Source organism: Spinacia oleracea, chromosome 6 (assembly GCF_020520425.1).
Source record: "Spinacia oleracea cultivar Varoflay chromosome 6, BTI_SOV_V1, whole genome shotgun sequence".
Taxonomy (NCBI): domain Eukaryota; kingdom Viridiplantae; phylum Streptophyta; class Magnoliopsida; order Caryophyllales; family Amaranthaceae; genus Spinacia; species Spinacia oleracea.
This window is the reverse complement of record NC_079492.1, coordinates 1,160,766-1,180,591: the sequence shown is the minus strand read 5'-3', so window position 1 is coordinate 1,180,591 and position 19,826 is coordinate 1,160,766. Positions and strand designations below refer to the sequence as shown.

Here is a 19,826-nt window from a genome sequence, read left to right as displayed (position 1 = left end):
TTTAACTGTAGGGCAAACAAGAAGGGATGGAGAGAGTAGTCTGTGAGCCGAGTAAAATGCTTTGTACTCGTTCATTTTAAAAAAACAAAAACTAAAAAACATACTCCGTACGAAGCATTATGTAGCCCATGATTCACATGTGCCGATCTTCGATCCACGTCGAAGGAGCAAAAACTCCAGCATCTGAAATAGCTTCCATTGTCTCTATCATGGAACCACGAGTGTTCAACAAAGTCGACGCCCAAAAATTGGTGAACTGAAGAAGAAAAAGTATCTTAAGCACCAAGACTTAATTGCATGATCCATCATTTTTAACGCAGAAAAAGATAAGTTAATGCATAATCAAAATCTTATGTTAATACATCAATCTGGAAATACTTTAGCTTCTGCTAGTAATTGAACTAAGCTGATGTACATAATTCTGATATCCATTCATTACAATATTGCTTCCACAAGAACACATGTATCTGACAAAGTATGGATCAATCAGGTCTTAACAAAAGCTTCAAAGAGATCTGTAACTGAGCAATATAACCAACAAAATTGGGAGCTCCAAACATTGAGGTGGCTGCAGAAGACGTACTAAGGCTTTCTCTGCGGGAGAGGCAAAAGTTTAGGGTCTAGACGAGTCTTGGAAAACACTTGGACTTCCATTTGACCACCAAACATACGATGACGTTTTAACCAAAACAACTTCTGACGCAACTCATGTCTCTCCGCTTTAATATCCAGTACGCATTTCTGGGTCCTCGTCTCGAATTGTTCTCTAGACTTTTTGTCAATGTGAGGTGATCGAAGAACAGTGTATAATACTCTTGTTTCAGGCATTGTAATCTTCCGTGTATGAGCTGGAAGGCTTTCCAAAAATGGCCGACCAAAAGAGGTAACCACCACACGAATCTTCGTACTCATGCCTTAGCCTAGCCTGCTTAACAAACAAATTGCAGAATATTTTGCACATTAAGTATAAGCACATCATATAAGCTAAAAGGAATTAAATTTCCACATATATATGACTAACAACAAATTATACTACGTACTACATACTACATACTATAAGGTATGGCTTAAAAACTCGTGAACTGTGTACAAAACCAATTCTCAGAAACTCCACAACCTTCACAGAACACCAAACTAGTACGGAGTATATTGCAGATCAATTATCATAGAAACACTTTCCCAAATTACCAATCTATACCTAGTATTTAAAAAAGGAAACCAAACCTATTGCCACGTGTCCATCCTACCACTTCCTAATTAGTGCCATTTAGAAAAAAAACAAACAAAACCCACCATCCTTCCCCAACTTCCCGTCTTCCACAACTTCCCCCATTGACATCCCCATTTACTAAATTTCTATGACAATCACTTCTCCATTTATCATCCTTCAATTTCATTAGCAGTTACAAGATATAAATCTCTCTATTAATTCTTTTATGATCTTTAATCTCATCCATTTCCTATTTCATCTTCAATTGGAATGAGAATCTCTTGATCTTGCCATAAATTGTAAAAACTCTTCAATTGATCCACCATCTTCTTTATGAGCTTCCATTTATAGATCAATTCCTCCCAAAATCATTAATAATTGAGTAAATTATGTCGGTTACACTATGTAAACACAAACGGTCGCTGATATTTCGGCTCTCATCTCTAAATCCAATTCTTACCCTATTTAACATAGTAGGTACGACGACAGTTTTGCTATGAACGTGAGCTAGACCGATACAGGTACCTTTTTTGGGCTCCTAGCTTTTTCCTATTTAGGTTTACCAGTTCAGTTGATTAGTGTTGATGTATTTGTTTCTGAATAATAGTAGTATGCTAATATTTAGTTTGTTTTGTGTGTGGAAGTTTTGTTTCATTGCGCTTGATTGAGGTTGAATGTGCACCAAGACCAGAATAGGGAAGCCAAATCAAATGTTCTGAAATTGTGTTTCATGCGTTGAGTTGTGCCCTGGTTTTTTCCCCCATTTAGTTTTAGTACAAAGTATTTGAGAATTTAAATTTACGGATTTTTCATGAAATACCCCCGAATTATGGCGTAATTCACCAAATGCCCCTCGACTTTCAGAAATTCACCAAATGCCCCTCACAAATGACTTAATACCCAAAATACTCTTACTAATGACGCGCCGTTAGTCCTCCGTTAGCCTAATTTTTAAATTCACCAAATACCCCTATTTTATAACTTATTTCATATAATACCCCTATTCTGAAACTTAATTCACCAAATACACATAACTTAAAATTACCCATTTTGATGCTCAGCGGCTAGTTTTTATGTTTGAAAATTAGCCGTTGCTTATTGTTTGCTTATAAAAACCCCTTTTCTGACTATTTATTGTAGTTTTTCTATTGTTTTGTTAATTTCATATCATTTTTGTCATGAGTTTTCTTTCAAAATCATCATCCACACCCATGAATCCACATATGTAAGAGTCCCAAACAATTTCTAATATTATGGGAGGAAATTTCCATCTGAGGCTCCGATACAACACTCAGTAAGTTTCAATTATGATCCAATAAGTTCAGGCCTCATCCAGTAAAGACAATGCACTTTAGCTGAGCAAAAGGCCAAAAAACCCCATTTTCAAAGGGATCTTATGTAAGTGAAGCTGAAGTAATTCAATCTAAAGCTAACACCTTAATTTTCTTATTGTCCGAATGGTAAAGAAACTAAGAAATCAAGTTCAATAACACATACATTTTTATCACAACCTCGATTTCAACTTGGATTCATGATGTGAAAATCTTGAGTTTGGAGGCAAATCTTTGTGCCAAGATTCATGTTTTTTCACTGGTTCATGAGCTTTGGAACATACCTTAGTTTTATTTTTTTTTTCTTGTTCCCTCAAATCCAAAAATAGACATTTGTCCATAAATCTGACCATGTCAATAGGACCTAGCTCAAAAGAAAAGTGGGAAAACCTTTATGCCTCGACTGTAAGGTTGAGAGAAAGTTAGGAGATTGAAGAAAGATGTTTGGAGGCAGTAGAGACAGGAGACAAAAGGGAGTTAACGTTAAATATGTGGCATGGAAGCAATAGAAGCCGAGGTAGCTGGAACATATGCGTTAGAATCAAATTAATAAGAGCTTTATTTTTAATCTGTTTGCATATGTTAAAGATATTTCCCATATTGAAAAAGGAATACCTTCCGATTGCATGGTAAATATAATTAATTGGTCACATAAAGAATAAGGTACAAAAGAAGTAGCTATTTTCTTGAAGAGTTGCGACGTTTTGAGGTGTTTTTAGGAGTGTTTTATGTTTTAGTGTTGTACCGGAGCTTCAGATTGAGTGTTGTATCAGATATTCGGATGTCAAATTTTCTCCCATGATAACAAAATTTATTTGGGACTCTTACATATGTGGACTCATTGGGTGTGGATGATGATTTTGAAAGAAAACTCATGACAAAAATGATATGAAATTAACAAAATAATAGGAAAACTACAATAAACCGTCAGAAAAAGAGTATTTATAAGCAAACAATAAGCAACGGCTAATTTTCAAACACAAAAACTAGCCGTTGAGCATCAAAATGAGTAATTTTAAGTTATTGGTATTTGGTGAATTAAGTTTCTGAATAAGGGTATTTGGTGAAATAAGTATTAAAATAGGGGTATTTGGTGAATTTGAAAATTAGGTTAACGGAGGACTAACGGCGCATCATTAGTAAGGGTATTTTGGGTATTAAGTCATTTGTGAGGGGCATTTGGTGAATTTCTGAAAGTCGAGGGGCATTTGGTGAATTACGCCAAAATTCGGGGGTATTTCATGAAAAATCCGTTAAATTTAACTTAATTTTATTGTTGATAGTGAAGAGAAGTGTGACAGGTTGGGTGGCAAATGAGTCAAACGTTAAGGAAGGATTATTGTAGTTGAGATTTGTCACCAGTACTACTGTCATTTTGCTGAGGAAAAGGTTTTGATATCCGGAAAAGTTAAAATCAACTATCCATCAAAGATAAGTTATGTGTTTTTACTCATGTTATATAGTTGGACTTCCTATGATTAAATTAGTGGCCAGTCAAGAGTGATTAAGACTTGGTTTTGTTTGTGTTTGATTGTTGGGCATTTTTTACGACCATATTCCATCGATCCTATCTATTTCTCTTGCAACCTCCGTCATGGTAGGGCGATCTTCCCATTTCAATTCAAAACACCTCTTAGCAAGATACGCAACTTGCTTAAGCTGCACGATTGCTCTATCACTCACTATTTTGTCATCAGGAATTTCAAACAAACGGGTTTCCTTAAGCTTTCCTAGAAAGCATACAACAAGGTTTCTCTCATTCTCGGGCTTTGCATATGAAATAGCCTTCAATGTAAAGTAGTGATTATATTTCTTCTTTGACATATTAATAGTTTAGAAGAGGCTATTAGCATTATCAATGAATACAGGTTACAATTTTCCATTGGGTATGATTAGCAATATACGTTCTTGAAAAATGATATTCAACAAGATCACTGTTTGAGAAGTTGAATTTCTTGATAGTTCTGGGGGAATTGACGAACAAAGATCACATTTACTTGGTGTCATTCACTCATTCCTTTCAATATGAGTTTGTTCAAATAAAGTCCTGATAATTCATTTACAGTTTTGGGGGAATTGACGAACAAAAGTCTTGATACTTCATTCTTGGTGTCGTAGTTTCCATGTTACAATTTTCCGTTGGCTATGCTAAATGAAAGGATATATGTTCTAGCAAATGCTCATTAGTGTTTGTATTTCTGGAGCTTGGTATTTTGTCTAAATTATTGCTTGAATTCCTTTATGTACTTGCATTAGTTACCTAATCATTTCTTAAGTTCATGGAAAACCTAATGACAATGTTCAACTACACAATTGTATACACACAATACTACCACGTAATACAAAAATATCCGGCAACCATTCTTTTCCATTCATTACTTATTCACCAACAACTACACACTTTTACCAAGACTGGGCATAAAAAACATCAGAAAAACAACACTAATTACTACCGATGCACTCTAAACAAATTGGCTACGTCCAATACCAATCAACATCCCAATACGATAAAACAACAAATAAAAGACCCGTTCGTAGAACGGGCACAAGAACTAGTTTTGATAAAAAAAAGACTCAAATATCTAGCTCGATTATCCTTAAGTTGAAAAATTCATAACAAGAGTTTTGCAACAACTTCCAAGATAAGCATTTTTCCATCAACGACCATTGGTGTAGTTTGGGAAGGGGCCTTGAATATATAGGCCCTTTCTGCTCAACCAATATGAATATTCATTATACGACCAAAGTCCCAGACAACTGGATATTGATATGAATCTTTATACTGTCCAGACACGACCCTAAGACAATTCTGATCATCTAGGTTATCCAACAAATGAAATCACTATCTATTCTAGTAATACAAGATACAACAAACCATAGACCACTTACCTCATGCATTTTCTTGACCTAGCACATTGAAAGCCTTGTAGGCAGAAAGAAATCATAAATTCGTATGTAACCAGTGGGAGAGCAATGAATCTTTATACTGTCCAGACACGACCCTAAGACAATTCTGATCATCTAGGTTATCCAACAAATGAAATCACTATCTATTCTAGTAATACAAGATACAACAAACCATAGACCACTTACCTCATGCATTTTCTTGACCTAGCACATTGAAAGCCTTGTAGGCAGAAAGAAATCATAAATTCGTATGTAACCAGTGGGAGAGCAATGACTAAGCATCCAATCACATCTTGGACCCAAAAGATAACTTCCACTAAATTTTCTATTTTAAATTTCTGTAATGAATCAGCCTGAGCCACCACCCGTTCCCATTGTGTACTGCAGAAGGCCCAAGCCCAACAGCAAGAGCAGAACAGCAGCAGACAAGCACCGCAGAGTAGCAGGCATGTGCAAAGAGGTGGTGTTGGTGGACAAAAGTGCTGCTACAGCTACAGGACAAAAGGCATTAATTAAGTGTACCAAGCAGTAGGGTTGTGTGCTTATATAGGAAGAGAGGAAGAGAGAAAAGACATGAAAATTGTATTGTCATTTTGGAGATTAGTAACCTCAAGTTCATTGTTTGGAGAGTGATAGCCTAAATCTATATGTTTTGTAACTGTCCGTACTCTTTGAGAATTATGTGAAATCAAAGCTTCCACTTTCCTCTATTTCTTTTGGTGCATTGTTGTGATAATCCGTTGCAGGATCAGCAAGGGCATTGCAGTTGGTATCAGAGCGGTATGATCCCAAGGAGAAGAAGAACAGCAGACACCATGGTATTGTCCAACTCACAGAGATTTTAGGCGCTAGAAACAGGGATGACTGAAATCACCCAGCGAATTGAAGGGATGGAAGGGACAATCCAGCAAATGCTTTCAGAAGGAATGGCCGTTTTCAGAAGACCATTGCAGAAAACTTCAGGTCTAAGTGCGAGGAAGATGCGAAGAAGAATGAGGAGGCCATGGGTGAAGCCACCACTCGATTACAGGGAAGACTAAATTGGTTCAGGGAAGACCAATACAGCCAGTTGGAGCTGCTGAAACAGAATCAAGAGCGATTCCAGGAAGAGATAAAAACTCCACTGGCGACGCAAAAGGAGGCTGTAGAGCAACAACAGATTTGAGGGGAGAATGAGATGGCGTCCTAAGAAAAGACAGAGTATTTGAGAGAGGTGGTCACTGGAAATATAGAAAGTTGGAGATGCCATTGTTCAAAGGCAACGACCCAGATGGATGGATACTTAAGGGAGAGAAGTATTTTGACTTCTGTCCACTCTCAGAGAATGAAAGCTTGATGTATCAGTGGTTTCCATGGACGGGGATGCCCTAAAGTGGTTACTTTTGAAGCTAGTAGGAGGCCCATGACCACTTGGGCAGAACTCAAAGCGCGTGTCTTAGCCAAGTACCACGCCACTAACGCCAGCTCACTACGCGAGCAATGGATAGCTACTGCCCAGACCACCACGGTTATTGACTATCAACGAAGGTTCATTGAATTAGCGTCTCCACTAGACGACGTCCCGAACAGTATTATGTTGGGCCAGTTCGTTAATGGGCTAAAATATGAGATCAAGGCAGAAATTAGGTTACTCAACCCATATACACTTGAGGAAACCATGGATCTCGCTATTCGGGTCGAGGAGAGGAATAGGATAAATGGACTAAGAAGAGGAGGAGCTGGGCCAACGCGAACTAGGTAATTTTCGTACTTCAGCAGAAGCCCCATTACAATTTCCAACCAGTCCAAGAACTCCAATCCAACAGGTCAGCAAACACTGTCCCACAACAGTTGGCAAAAGGGTCGGGTTTTTGCCTAACCGGATCAGTTACTGGGTCAGTGGGGTCAAATGGGACTACCCACACAGCCAGGCCACTGTGTCGCGAATTCCAGGAGAGGTGAAGCGCTTGACGGAGAAAGAATCGCCAACAAGAAAGCAAAAAGGTTGTGTTTCCGTTGTGACGAGCGTTAGGGACTTAGGGGATTGGCCACCACTATAAATGCAAGGAGGTGAGTGTTATGTTGGTAGATGAAGAGGAGAATGACGGAGATGGGGAGAGGGAATTTCAGACGATGGAGCTGCCGGAGGAGGAGGAAATTCCGGCCACTATTAACTCCATAGTTGGGCTCACAAATCCCAAAACTCTCAAGTTAATAGGGTGAATTTTCGGTTGGCGAGGTTGTGGTCAAGACGGATCCAGGGGCTAAACACAACTTCATCTCTTTGAAGCCGGTGGAGAAATTGAAGGTCCAAGTGTCTAGTTCAGGCAGATTCGTTGTGTCTCTTGGGAACGGGGAGGCGGTGCGAGGTATTGGGTTATGTAAACAGGTGAAGCTGATTTTAATGAAGCTTTGGAAATGGGAGGATTTCTTACATCAGGAATTAGGAAATTCAGATGTAATTTTAGATATCCAGTGGCTGGAGAAGTTGGGGTCTGTAGTGACAAATTTGAAAACTCAGGTGTTGCTATTTTATTTCACAGAGAGGAGGAAACAGTGACTCTTCGTGGTGACCCATCCTTGGCCCGTTCCAAAGTTTCCCTTAAGGTCATGATCAGAGTGTTAAGGAAGGAGGGAGGGGGTGTTTTGGTTGAACTCAATAGGTTGGAGCAACGTGAGGAACACAAGTCATACCCACCCGCCTTCTTGAAGGAGCTGTTATAGGAGTCTGGGGAGGTATTTGATCAACCAAAAGGGCTGCCCCCAAAGTGTGACCATGAGCACGCTATCATCTTTGAGGAGGGGAGTAATCCAGTAGGAGTGCGGCCATAGCGGTACCTGCATATACAAAAGGAAGAGATTGAGGGACTTATTGGAGATATGTTAGAAGCAGGCATAATTCGCCCTTCCACCAGCCCTTTTCCAAGTACAGTACTTTTTGTCAGGAAGGACGGCCCATGGCGTTTCTGCGTGGATTTTCGGGCCCTGAACAAAGAAATAGTGCGCTATAAGTACCCTATTCTAGTGATCAATGAGTTGCTAGATGAACTCCACGGGGCCAAGATTTTCGCCAAACTCGACCTCAAGGCCGGAAATCATCAAATTCTTGTAAGGCCTGAAGAAACCCACAAGACAACTTTTTGTACTAACGAAAGCCATTATGAGTTTCTAGTAATGCCATTCGGGCTCACCAATGCCCCGACCACTTTCCAGTCTCTCATGAACGAGGTATTCCGCCCTTACTTTGAAATTTGTGCTTGTGTTTTTTTGATGATATACTTGTGTACACCTTACAGGCTTACACATATGCGCTTGGTTCTGACTAAGCTCAAAGAGCACCTGTTGTACGCAAATCATAAGAAATGTGAGTTTGGTAAGCGTGAAGTAGCTTACTTGTTTGTGTTATCTCCCACCAAGGAGTTGATGTTGATCAAGATAAAATAAAAGTTATCCTAGAATGGGCAGTACCTAGGAACCTACTAGAGTTAAGAAGGTTCTTGGGGATAACCGGCTACTATCGAAAGTTTGTAGCTAGTTATGCAAACATTGCACAACCCCTCATCAATCAATTACGGAAGGACTGTTTTGGGTGCAATGATGAGGCAAAAACCGCTTTTGATCGATTGAAGAAAGCCATCTCAACGGCACTGGTGTTGGCCATGCCGGATTTTGGTAAGTCATTCATAATCGAGACGGATGCTTCTAAGTTATGGATTGGGGGCTGTTATGATGCAGGACAACCAATTTCTATAAGCCAACCTATTGTCTCTTATAGCAGAGTACTTGGACTGGGAGCTCGAAGCAAATAAATATACGAGAAGGAACTTATGGCCTTCTGTTTAGCGGTGCCAAAGGGGAAGCATTATTTGCTTGGTAGACACTTTCTGATTATAAGTTTATAACGATTCAACAAAGTTTACATTATATCACGCAACAAAGAGAAGTGGGGGTTGATTATCAACAGTGGTTAAGAAAACTTATTGGTTTCGACTTCGAAATTCAGTATAAAACGGGCAAGGCCAATCGAGTGGTCGCGGAAGGTAGATGGCGAGCTGGAAATGGGAGGTATGGAGTTCGGGTCCTTAAGTTCATCACAAGAAATGAAGTGGGACGAGTTAAAGAGGGGATTTGAGGGGGATAAGTAGCTGCAGCATATTAAACACGAGGTGTTAGCAAGGAAGGGAGCTGGGGGTTTCCACGTAGGAGAAGTCCAACTGATGTACAAGGGCCGAAACATCAGCTTTCACCACGGTGTTGTTGAGGGGATATCATGATACACCCATAGGAGGTCATTCCGGGGAAGTAAAGACCTATATACGTTTGGCTTCGGAATGGTATTGGCAAGGTATGCGCAAGGACGTGTCAAAGTATGTGCAACAATGTGTGGCTTGCTAAAGGAACAAGCATTCCCAGCGGAGCCAACTGCCGTACTTCAACCCCGCCCTATACCCACGGTCGTGTGGGAAGATATCAAGATGGATTTTGTGGAAGGTTTTCCCTTGTCGGAAGGTGTGGACACCATCTTAGTAGTTGTGGATAGGCTGTCCAAGAGTGTTCACTTTTTGGGTTTAAAGCACCTCTTCACAACATTCTTTGTAGCTAAATGTTTTGTGAAGGAAATCGTACGACTTCATGGGTTTCCCTTGTCCACTAGGATCGTGTGTTCTTGAGTAATTTTTGGAGGGAGATGTTTCGACTCCAAGGTCCTGATTTGAGAAGGAGCACATCCTACCGCCCCCAAACGGATGGGCAATCCAAAAACGTGAACAAAGGGCTGGAAACGTATCTCAGGTGCTTCGTGGGTGATAACAAAAGGATTGGGCGAGATGGCTTCCTTGGGCTGAATATTCATACAACACCTCCCCACATTTATCCGCCGGGATGACTCCTTTCAAGATCCTCTATGGAAGAGAACCGCCAAAACTTTGTAGAATTGGAGTGTTGAAGAGATGCTCAAGGAGAGGGATTTCGTATTGGATGACCCGAGGCTCAACTCACTGAAGGCCCAACAAATCATGAAGAGAAATGCTGGCAATAGAAGAAGAGAAGAGAAATTTGATAAAGGTGATGTTGTGTTCCTAAAATTACAACCATATAGGCAAAGGTCTTTTAGCCAAAAGATCATGTGAGAAACTAGTTGCAAGGTTCTATGGACCATATGAGATCATACGAAAAAAATCAGGAAGGTGGCTTACAAGTAAAAACTGCCCCCTACCTGGAATCATGTCTTTCACGTGTCACAATTGAGGTGGGCAGTGGGTAATCAGGAAACTTCACCTTCCATTCCTACTCAGCACACAGAGGAGTTGGAGATGGTAGTAGAGCATGAAGAGCTGCTGAAGGTGCGCACTTCACACCGAGGAGAGGAAGCTTTAACTGAAGTTTTCATCAAGTGGCAAAGGCTTCCCAGATTTGAAGCTACATGGGAAGAAGCATCCCTTCTGCATAATCGCTTTCCGGATTTCCACCTTGAGGACAAGGTGAATCCTTGGGGGAGGGGTATTGTAATGAATCAGCCTGAGCCACCACCCGTTCCCACTATGTATTGCAGAAGGCCCAAGCCAAGGCCAAGCCCAACAGCAAGAGCAGAACAGCAGCAGACAAGCAGAGCAGAGTAGCAGGCAGGTGCAAAGAGGTGGTGTTGGTGCACAAAGGTGACTGGACAAAAGGCATTAATTAAGTGTACCAAGCAGTAGGCTTGCGTGCTTAAATAGGAAGAAAGGAAGAGAGAGAAGGCATGTGAAAATTGTGGAGATTAGTAACCTCAAGTTACTTGTTTGGAGAGTGATACTCTAAAGCTATTTGTTTTGTAAATGTCCGTTCTCTTTGAGAATTATGTGAATCGAAGCTTCCACTTTCCTCAATTTCTTTTGGTGCATTGTTGTGATAATCTCGCAAGAGCCTAAGAGGTGCTTTTAGGATATACTAGTGTAAATATCATAAAAAATGAGTTGAAAGAAGAATGAGCAAATATTTGTCTCCTTTTCATACGCTAGCGGAGAAGATTAACAACCTCCGAACCCATATTCAACCTCAGCAATGAAAGGGTAGCACATCCAAAGTCAGATTTTAAAGTGGCAAAGAAATTAAGTTGGGACTTGGCATATTCGATCACTTTTACATTAACCAGCTTGTGCACAAAGATATTGCTACTAAAGATCCAACAGACCTAATATCAATCATGGTTCTTTCCTAGAAACCCATGATTTTTCTGATCCAAAAACAAAGCAGAATACTGCATAAGACTGGAGTAAATTTACCACATCATTTGACATTACTGAAGAAAATCATTCTACAACACAGTATCTTTTCTGAACTCTAAATACTTGTATAAAACAGTGTCCCTGATCCTACGGCTGCCATGTCATCTATAAAGAATAAAATAGGTAATAAAAAGGAAACGCATTGCAGCATATAGGAAGTACAGTAATACCTGAATTGGGTTTTATTTTATTCAGATTTGCTACGATATCATTCAAGCACAAAGCCCTACTGTCTAATGATTTGGTTTAAGAAGGTTTGACATGCTAATGATACTTTGCATCTTAACTCTATGATGTAGTTCTGTCACACTAAATTACAGGCTTTTAAAGGTTTTCCAACATAGGCACATCTGCAACCAAGTTACACAGGAAGCCATTACATTTTAACATCTAATATTTGGCTCATGTATTTAACTATCAGTACTCAGGTTAATGAAAGTAACATGTTGAGACTTGGTTCAAAGTTCACTGAGATTTTCATTCTGGATAAGAAAGTGTATTCTTATTTACTAATGATGACCACAACTTGTTTAATAACAAAGGTTGAAGTTGAATTATTTTGTAAAGAGGATTAGGGGGTTAATTACAAATACAAGGCGATCAAAGCATGAGTGACAGAACTACAACATAGAGTTAAGATGCAAAGTATCATTCGCCTACATAAGTAACACAATACTTTAGTTCGAAAGGGCTTCGAAACCATGTTTATTCTATATCTAAAGACTAGAGACCGTCCTTCCTATTATTGTCCCACTGCCAAGATTTTTTTAACATAACCCTCATATCGATAACCAATGCCAAAAAAGGAAACAACTACCACTTCAAAAATATGGAGTTAAACATAAATGACGGAAACAGTAACAAACAAATTAAAAAGTGGCTGAAAAGATGGGATGTAGCTTGGAAGATGAGAGCAGTGCCAAAACAGGTGTAGAACAAACCAGGAAACAACTAAGTGATGAGGAAGGGAAAGCAGTATACAACAGTCTCATTATTTAATTGTGTAGTGTATCTTCAAATAAAATTTATGGTTGCACTTTGGTTCTTGGTTTAGGAATGGCTCCAATAGCTTCTAAGTTATACCCAGATTTAGTAGTAGCAAAACCAAATTGTAAGGTAGACATATTTAATGCCAGGACAAACTGCTGAATACAAGCTGGGAGATGTTTAGTGAACTGATGCAAGAATCTTAACAAAACCCGGGTAGAATGACAAGAAATAAGAATTTAGAATTCACCAAAAAAATAGAACCTTATGCCTTCAAGAACGAAACAGATCAAATCATCTCTGGACCCAGTTCTACCCCAGGAATTATTAAAACTATCTATCCGGCTGATGAGGGTGGTGACAATGAGATTGGGGATCTGGACTAACATCAGAGATTGGAACAAATATTTTGAAAACTTTGAAATAAAATGACGACTTCATAATAAAAAAACTTTGGTTTTTTGGAGGAATATGCTAGTTTATGGGCCTCAACATCTACCTAAATGGACAAATGGTCCCTTCGACATGATGGCTCATTACCCGTGCATATAATCAGGTCCGCAACCCCTCGTAACAAAGACAACAACAAAACCAAAGCCTTATTATCAAAAGAAATAGATTCGGGTACATGAGACAAGAGTCATTCAGTTTGCATTGAAGATACATTCTTAAACCAGCAGCATTCTTAAACCAAATCATATTGGTATATTCAGTTTGCATTGAAGATGCATTCAGTTTCTGTTACAGACACATTTGAGGGCATACTTGAAGGAAAAAAACCCAAATTTTCAACCAAAAATTGTTGCTTAGGACCTGTTCTAGGTACAATAGCTGTTGTATGAGTTATATATTAGCTCATTCGCATTTACAACTCTACATATAGTGGATCACGCCCCACAACTTCATATATCTTACTCAAAACCTCCGACAAATTCAAACCAGGATCAAAGAACAAAAACTTATTTTCCCCGCCTAAATATGACACACCACCTTCTTTTTCCACAATTTTAGAGCTCCATATTCTAATTAGTTAAATCCAAGATAAGAATTATACTTTTATACACAAGTTTACAATTGAAAAACAGAAACACTTAACTTCAAAATTTACAAAAAAAAATTACTTCATCACAGTACATACATCACTCACATGAGGGGAAAACCAAAGTACTAAAACAGGGACTAAAAAAAAACAATAACTCAAAAGAATAAAGCATGTAATTGAACTCCCATTAAAACATGAAATTAAGAGCATGAAATCTAGAACTACAAGCCCATAAATTCACCGCAGTTAGAAGAAATTAGGGCTAACCTCACAAATGAAGGTTGTAGAAAAACGAGTGAAGAATAATTAAGCTGCGATCGTAACTGACGACGCGCGAGAACCGCCAGAGATAGCCGGCGACCACCGTCACAGGGGTGTTTACCTTCGCTGCGGTCTTTGATTTCTTTTACTGACTTAACTGGAGGTCGAGAAAAAGGGAAGAAAAGAAAGGCAAATGTTTAATAATGCATTTTATTATTATTATTATTATTATTATTATTAAATTAGAACCGGTATCTTTATTAGGGGGGTTTTAACATTATTATTATTATTTTTTTTTTTTTTTTTTTTTTTTTTTTTTTTTTTTTTTTTTGGCATGATACAATACTTTTAACTGAAGTTATCTGATATTATTTTATCTGAAAAATTTATTTTGTCGACTCAATTTATTTGTGTAAACAAATGTCTTAAAAAAAAATTACTTTTTCTGAACTTATATGAAATGAAGTAAATTTATTCGATCTTATTTTTTTTGAAATAAGTCAAAATAAGTCCGGTAAAACATAGCCTGCGTATATCCGTAAATCAATAATGTAGGGCAACTAACTCCATACCATTTAATCGTTTTCTCTCCTCTGACGGGTTTGCTTAATGGTAGTAGTTGATCCTGGCAAATACACCAATTTAATGTGCAACTTGGAATAAAAGCAAACCCATGTTTACCTGTGGAAGAGTACCATGGTAGTATTGATTTGATTTAATGTGATTTGCTTAGTTTAGTTAAGGAATTCTCGCATTATACAAATAAAGCAAGGCAAGACCGTATAACCAAAACGTTCTGAACATCATAACGATATCAAGTGTTAGAAATGTTTAGCAGCAACCAGCAAGTATATGTTGCCATAACTGAAAATTTGATCATGGAAAAGAAAGTAACACCATAAGAATTCAGGTAAACTTAAATTTTCTTGCACAATCTTCTTAAATTCATGGTGTGGTGAGGTGGCGTACAAATGTATAATTCAATCGCTGATACAAAATGCAACAGAAGTGCCAACTGAAGATCAGTAAATCCAATGAATCATTGTGATGATGTATCTTCGTCTTTCTTTTGAGACAAGTACCTGCATAATAGATCAATAATATTTGTTATAGAAGCCACAGCACTTGCAGTGAACACAAAACAGTAAGTCCACAACTGCATTAACATTTAAATCCATCAATGTCCAACTGAAACAATGAAACATCCATTCATCTGCACTTTAACTATATAAAATGATCCACCAAAAATTTAAGGCACATAAATCTAAATCATAAACCTGTAAAAGAGCAATAGATAACATGTAAGTGTAACTATCCTAGATCGGTAAGTGTTGTGTGTTTTGTATTTGTAAGCTAAAAATAATGACCAAATTCTTTCTAGTATTCTCAGTCACTCGTTAGCCATGACTGTTGGTGCTTTAGTTTTCCCTGTCAGGGTATCTTTAGATTGAGATATTTTTCAGTTTAGAAACAAGTTATCAACCAATTTCAGGCTGTATCTCATTTATTCTCTCCTTTCTTCTGATCTGGACTCTTGAGGTTACTCAATACTTTAAAAGTTCAGTTTGGTCAAGACACAGACATACACCACAAATTTTGGTCTATCTGAATGGGTTGGATATGGTTTCAAGTTTAGTTTGTTTTTTCTACGATTAAACTAATGCAAATTATGATATCCCACCACACCTTGGATTAGAACTTACAAAACAAAGGGGCTGAGTTCCGTTGACTTGTCAAAATGGACCTTCAATTCTAGATATCTTGGTGTAAAATAATAGCTTTTGAAATGTTGCTACTTCCATGTTCCATGGCTCCCTAGACTGAGAGCTAAATACTATGAGATCCAATCTGTTAATAACTATACTATGGAGTACTCTGCAAGACCGTATGTATTCAACTAGCCTTCCAACTTCTAAGCTATTAAAGAAATAATGGGTTTGGCTAGCTGATATCCCTTAAATAGGTCCAACCAGCTCAGCTCCACTGCCAAAATCTAGGAAATTAAATGTTTCAAGCATACTCCTGTTTCACAGACATTATACCTAAGTCACTAACTAAATCATAATCTATCCCTACAAACTATTACCTTTTCTTAACATGAGAAAGCACCAACTTCATAAAAGTTTCAAAGTGGAAACTGAGAAGGAAAGTTGGAAAGCCCGTCCTTGATTCCATCAAAACGGAAGAACAAAAAAGTGTGGGATATGCCTTGATAGTTGATATGTTTCTCTTTTAGAGTGACCCAGCACAATATTTTTTATGTTGGCCTACAGTTTTTTGTTTAGGTCTATTTGGTGCCTATTGGCTATTTTGGAGGTAATAAATAAACTTCCTAGGTCATTAACCAAGTCTGAATCTGTAATCTATTCTCCTCAAGATCAATAAAACTTCCTCTCCTCTGCGTGTAGACATAGTTATCACATTGTTAGTAAATCACGTTAAACCTGGGTGTTCTTGTTTGTCGTTCTTTGTTAATCTTTATTGCATTCATTACAACAAACGGAAAACATGCAGCCAAAATTAAGTAGCAAACGTGGAATGTCTGAACAAGGAAATACTTCTAAAACCTTACCCATTAGCCCTTGCCCACCGGGAAAGTTGGTATAGTTGAACAGTCTCATTTGAAGCATGGCATGCTAGAAGTAAGTAATTACGAGGCTGAACCATCCACGCAAACCTCATGAATAATCCTGAATAAACACACATCGCTGAAACACCAAAAACAAGGGCATAAAATCAGATAACTATCACAATATGCATAATGAAAGTATACTTTCTTTGTAAAATCAGCAGCAATGTAAACCTGCACTCATGTTGCCAGATATCTTTTCAGGAGGTTTATTCATGTCCACAAGCCCCTGTCAGTTCCATAGAAAACACAGACAATAAGTTGCAAAGCTCAATTAACAAAAGTTATTTATATGTTTTCAATTAGAGTAAAGAAGCATACAGCAGCAACGAATCCCCAGTTGGCAACAGGGCCCCAAAAATGAGTTGTTTTAGGGCCAACAGGACTGTTCAAAAATGCACGGAAAGTAGAAGCCATATATCGCCTGTAAGGAGAAAAAACAAGAATAAAAAGTTAGATACTGGAAAATAGCTATCTCCCTTTCCTCTGTAAGCAAGCTATGAGTATTGGCAAATCCTCAGTAGCAAAAACATTTTTGCACTTAACTCCCAGATAAACACCTACACCAACAGCTTAGACATCACATAATACTAAAACATTTCCAACCTAGTAAAGGAACAAGCCAAGAAAAAGTTGATCCTTCAGCAGAACTTCTTAACTACAATACAAAACTTCTACATTACAAATATTCATTGTTTTTGCAACTTGTCATCTTCTCAAGCCAAGTTGGTGTCACAATGAACTGATGAAGTGACTTAAAGAAAGGCCAACAACATTCCCAGGAAAAATAATGTGAAGATGACAAACGAACATGATCGTTATACTCTCGATCCGGATCTTATGACTCTACGATCGAAAAACACGCCAACGATCCGGATCTTAGGTAGGATCTTAATATTGGTGATCCTACTTCGATAAAATGTTGGAGTGGTAGGATCTTAATACGATCCGATTCAACGATCCGATCCAACATACAATGTTTCAAGATAATAAATCATTTTTCTAATACCAAATAGTTCCCAATCACATATCATTAGAAATTTCATATTTTTCTATCAATGAAATAATTTGTTATAAAATAAAAGAAGTATCATTTTTACTAAAAGTCAAAGAAATTCATAGAATTTTATCAATTAAGACTTGAAGTTAATCATAACTAAAATCTTAGTTTCAACAACCTAGCACACATCTTATCAATTTCACTTGAATCTACACAAGTATTAATAGCCTATATTTTCTATATATTGATCTACCCATTTCCAATATCTCAAACAATTCATCATAGGGACATTCAAACAGCACCAAGATTGTCAGCATGGAAACATGTAAAGAACACATATGAAATGCAAAATACAAACGTACAAGTTGATACTTTTTCCATTCAACATTGCGTCTAAGAGTTGTGTAAATTGAGAAGGGTTAATCCTATCTCATAATTGTATAAAACCATCCACTTCCATAAGATCTTCCCCCAAAAATGGTCCCTCCTCTAGAGTGAAAATCCAAACGTGACCTCCTATTAGACTATTAGTTCATACTTCAGAATAATAAACCAACAACACTCCCCCCGCCCCCTACTCTTTAATCATTCCAAGTCTTTGTATAATCGTTATCCACATAAGAAACCAATAGCACTAGGAAGATTACTACTCTTCACATATCTCAAAGTATTCCTACACCGTACCAAACGCGTCGTACTAAGAAGTAGTTTCATTTAGTTGATGCTCACTTCCTTAGAGAAGTTGGACTTAAAGGAAGTACTGATTGGTTCACTTTTGAGCTTTAGGAAAGGTAATGAACTTTTGACAAAGTAAGAATATAAGGTTAACAACAAGTATTTAACGAGATCAGACAGAACAAGACCATTCAAATGACACAACATTTTGCATAAATATACTAAATTCAACTATAAACCAAGTATCCAATACGTGGATACATACAACAGATTCCAAGATTAAACTCTGCAAAAAATAATGCTTTAAAATAAGAAATATGAACAACTAATCTAATTTTGCAGCTTGAATTGAGGTTAAAAACAATGTAAACTTTCGAAAATTGGATATGAGCCCAATAAACGACATTGTTTACTTGCAATCCCTAAATTTAGAAGGCAAAAATAAGGTATATAGAAGCTATACATGTTAATTTAATCAAAACTGAAAGCAAAAAAAATAGATCAAGAAGCATAGCCGTGGAATTTAGGAGTGTTTTTTTATGAATTCATCGCAATGAAGTTGTAGGGATTGGTAAAATCATAATCGCAATTAACGAAGATTTGCGAAAAACAATACCTAGAAATTGGGATGAAACGCAGAATTGGATGTGAGTCGTCGATCAACAACCTCCCAGCCGTCGGTTAATGGTGGAATGTCTCAGGCGGGACTCCCTTCTCTTCAGCTCGAATAAACTTGACTACTTGATAATAGATGAAAGATCCCAAATTTGACCTTTTGGCTTTCAATTTGGGTTGCTTTCTGTTTTCTTTAAAAAAATGGTTCAATTTGGATTAAATGTGGGTTCATTTTATTAAAAATGGTATGTTAAGCACGCGATGTGTGAGTATATCATAGGATGCATGTAAAACAATATTAATAAAAATAATATTAATTATTATTCTAGCCTCTTTATTTTTCTTCATAAAGTATTTTAACCAAAGGTTTAATACCTATTGGAAGATTTCATCACAAATACATGATCAAAAGTTAAGAAAATTGTCAAAAGTATCTATACAATCCAATTTATACGTGATTTTTGTTGTTGAATAAAAGTTATACGTGCTATTCATCACGATTTTGGTTTAAAATTAATTTTCTTATGAAAAACGTAATTGCTTTGGTTATACTTTTCTGATTTTATAGATGATTGATTGGGCACTATCAAAAAAATGGAAAGGACATATTGTCAATATCTTTTGAAAGGTGTTTCTTGTAATAATAAGTCATAAATATGAGTGGCAATGGATTGGGTTTGGATCGGGTGAGGCTCAACCCGCATTCATCCACGATATGGCATCCATCATCCAACTCACCCATCACCCGTAAAATACTTCATTCACGTCCGATCCATCCTCATCCACAGGGTGATTCGCGTCGATCGGGTGTGAATGAGGTGAAATATATTTGAAATATGTAAAAACAACTCAAAGTGACGCATATTGCAATTAGGAATCATTAGTTCACATATAGGACACATGGCTATTTTACTTTTTGAACATTTC

General features: G+C 37.6%; 1 protein-coding gene and 1 long non-coding RNA gene across 2 annotated transcripts; both read right to left on the bottom strand.

The window, feature by feature from the left end:
* Positions 1-289: 289 nt before the first annotated feature.
* Positions 290-14,271, bottom strand: LOC110777553 (uncharacterized). The gene is made up of 2 exons (XR_002530471.2): positions 13,987-14,271; positions 290-925 (listed from the first exon to the last, which is right to left on the bottom strand). It is a non-coding gene; the product is annotated as an uncharacterized lncRNA (long non-coding RNA).
* Positions 14,272-14,763: 492 nt separating this feature from the next.
* Positions 14,764-19,082, bottom strand: LOC110777558 (mitochondrial pyruvate carrier 1). The gene is made up of 5 exons (XM_021982162.2): positions 18,901-19,082; positions 16,931-17,033; positions 16,784-16,838; positions 16,553-16,688; positions 14,764-15,062 (listed from the first exon to the last, which is right to left on the bottom strand). The coding sequence occupies exons 2-5, from the start codon at positions 17,024-17,026 to the stop codon at positions 15,020-15,022; spliced, it is 330 nt and encodes a 109-aa protein (XP_021837854.1). The 5' UTR covers positions 17,027-17,033; positions 18,901-19,082; the 3' UTR covers positions 14,764-15,019.
* Between the last annotated feature and the right edge of the window lie 744 nt (positions 19,083-19,826).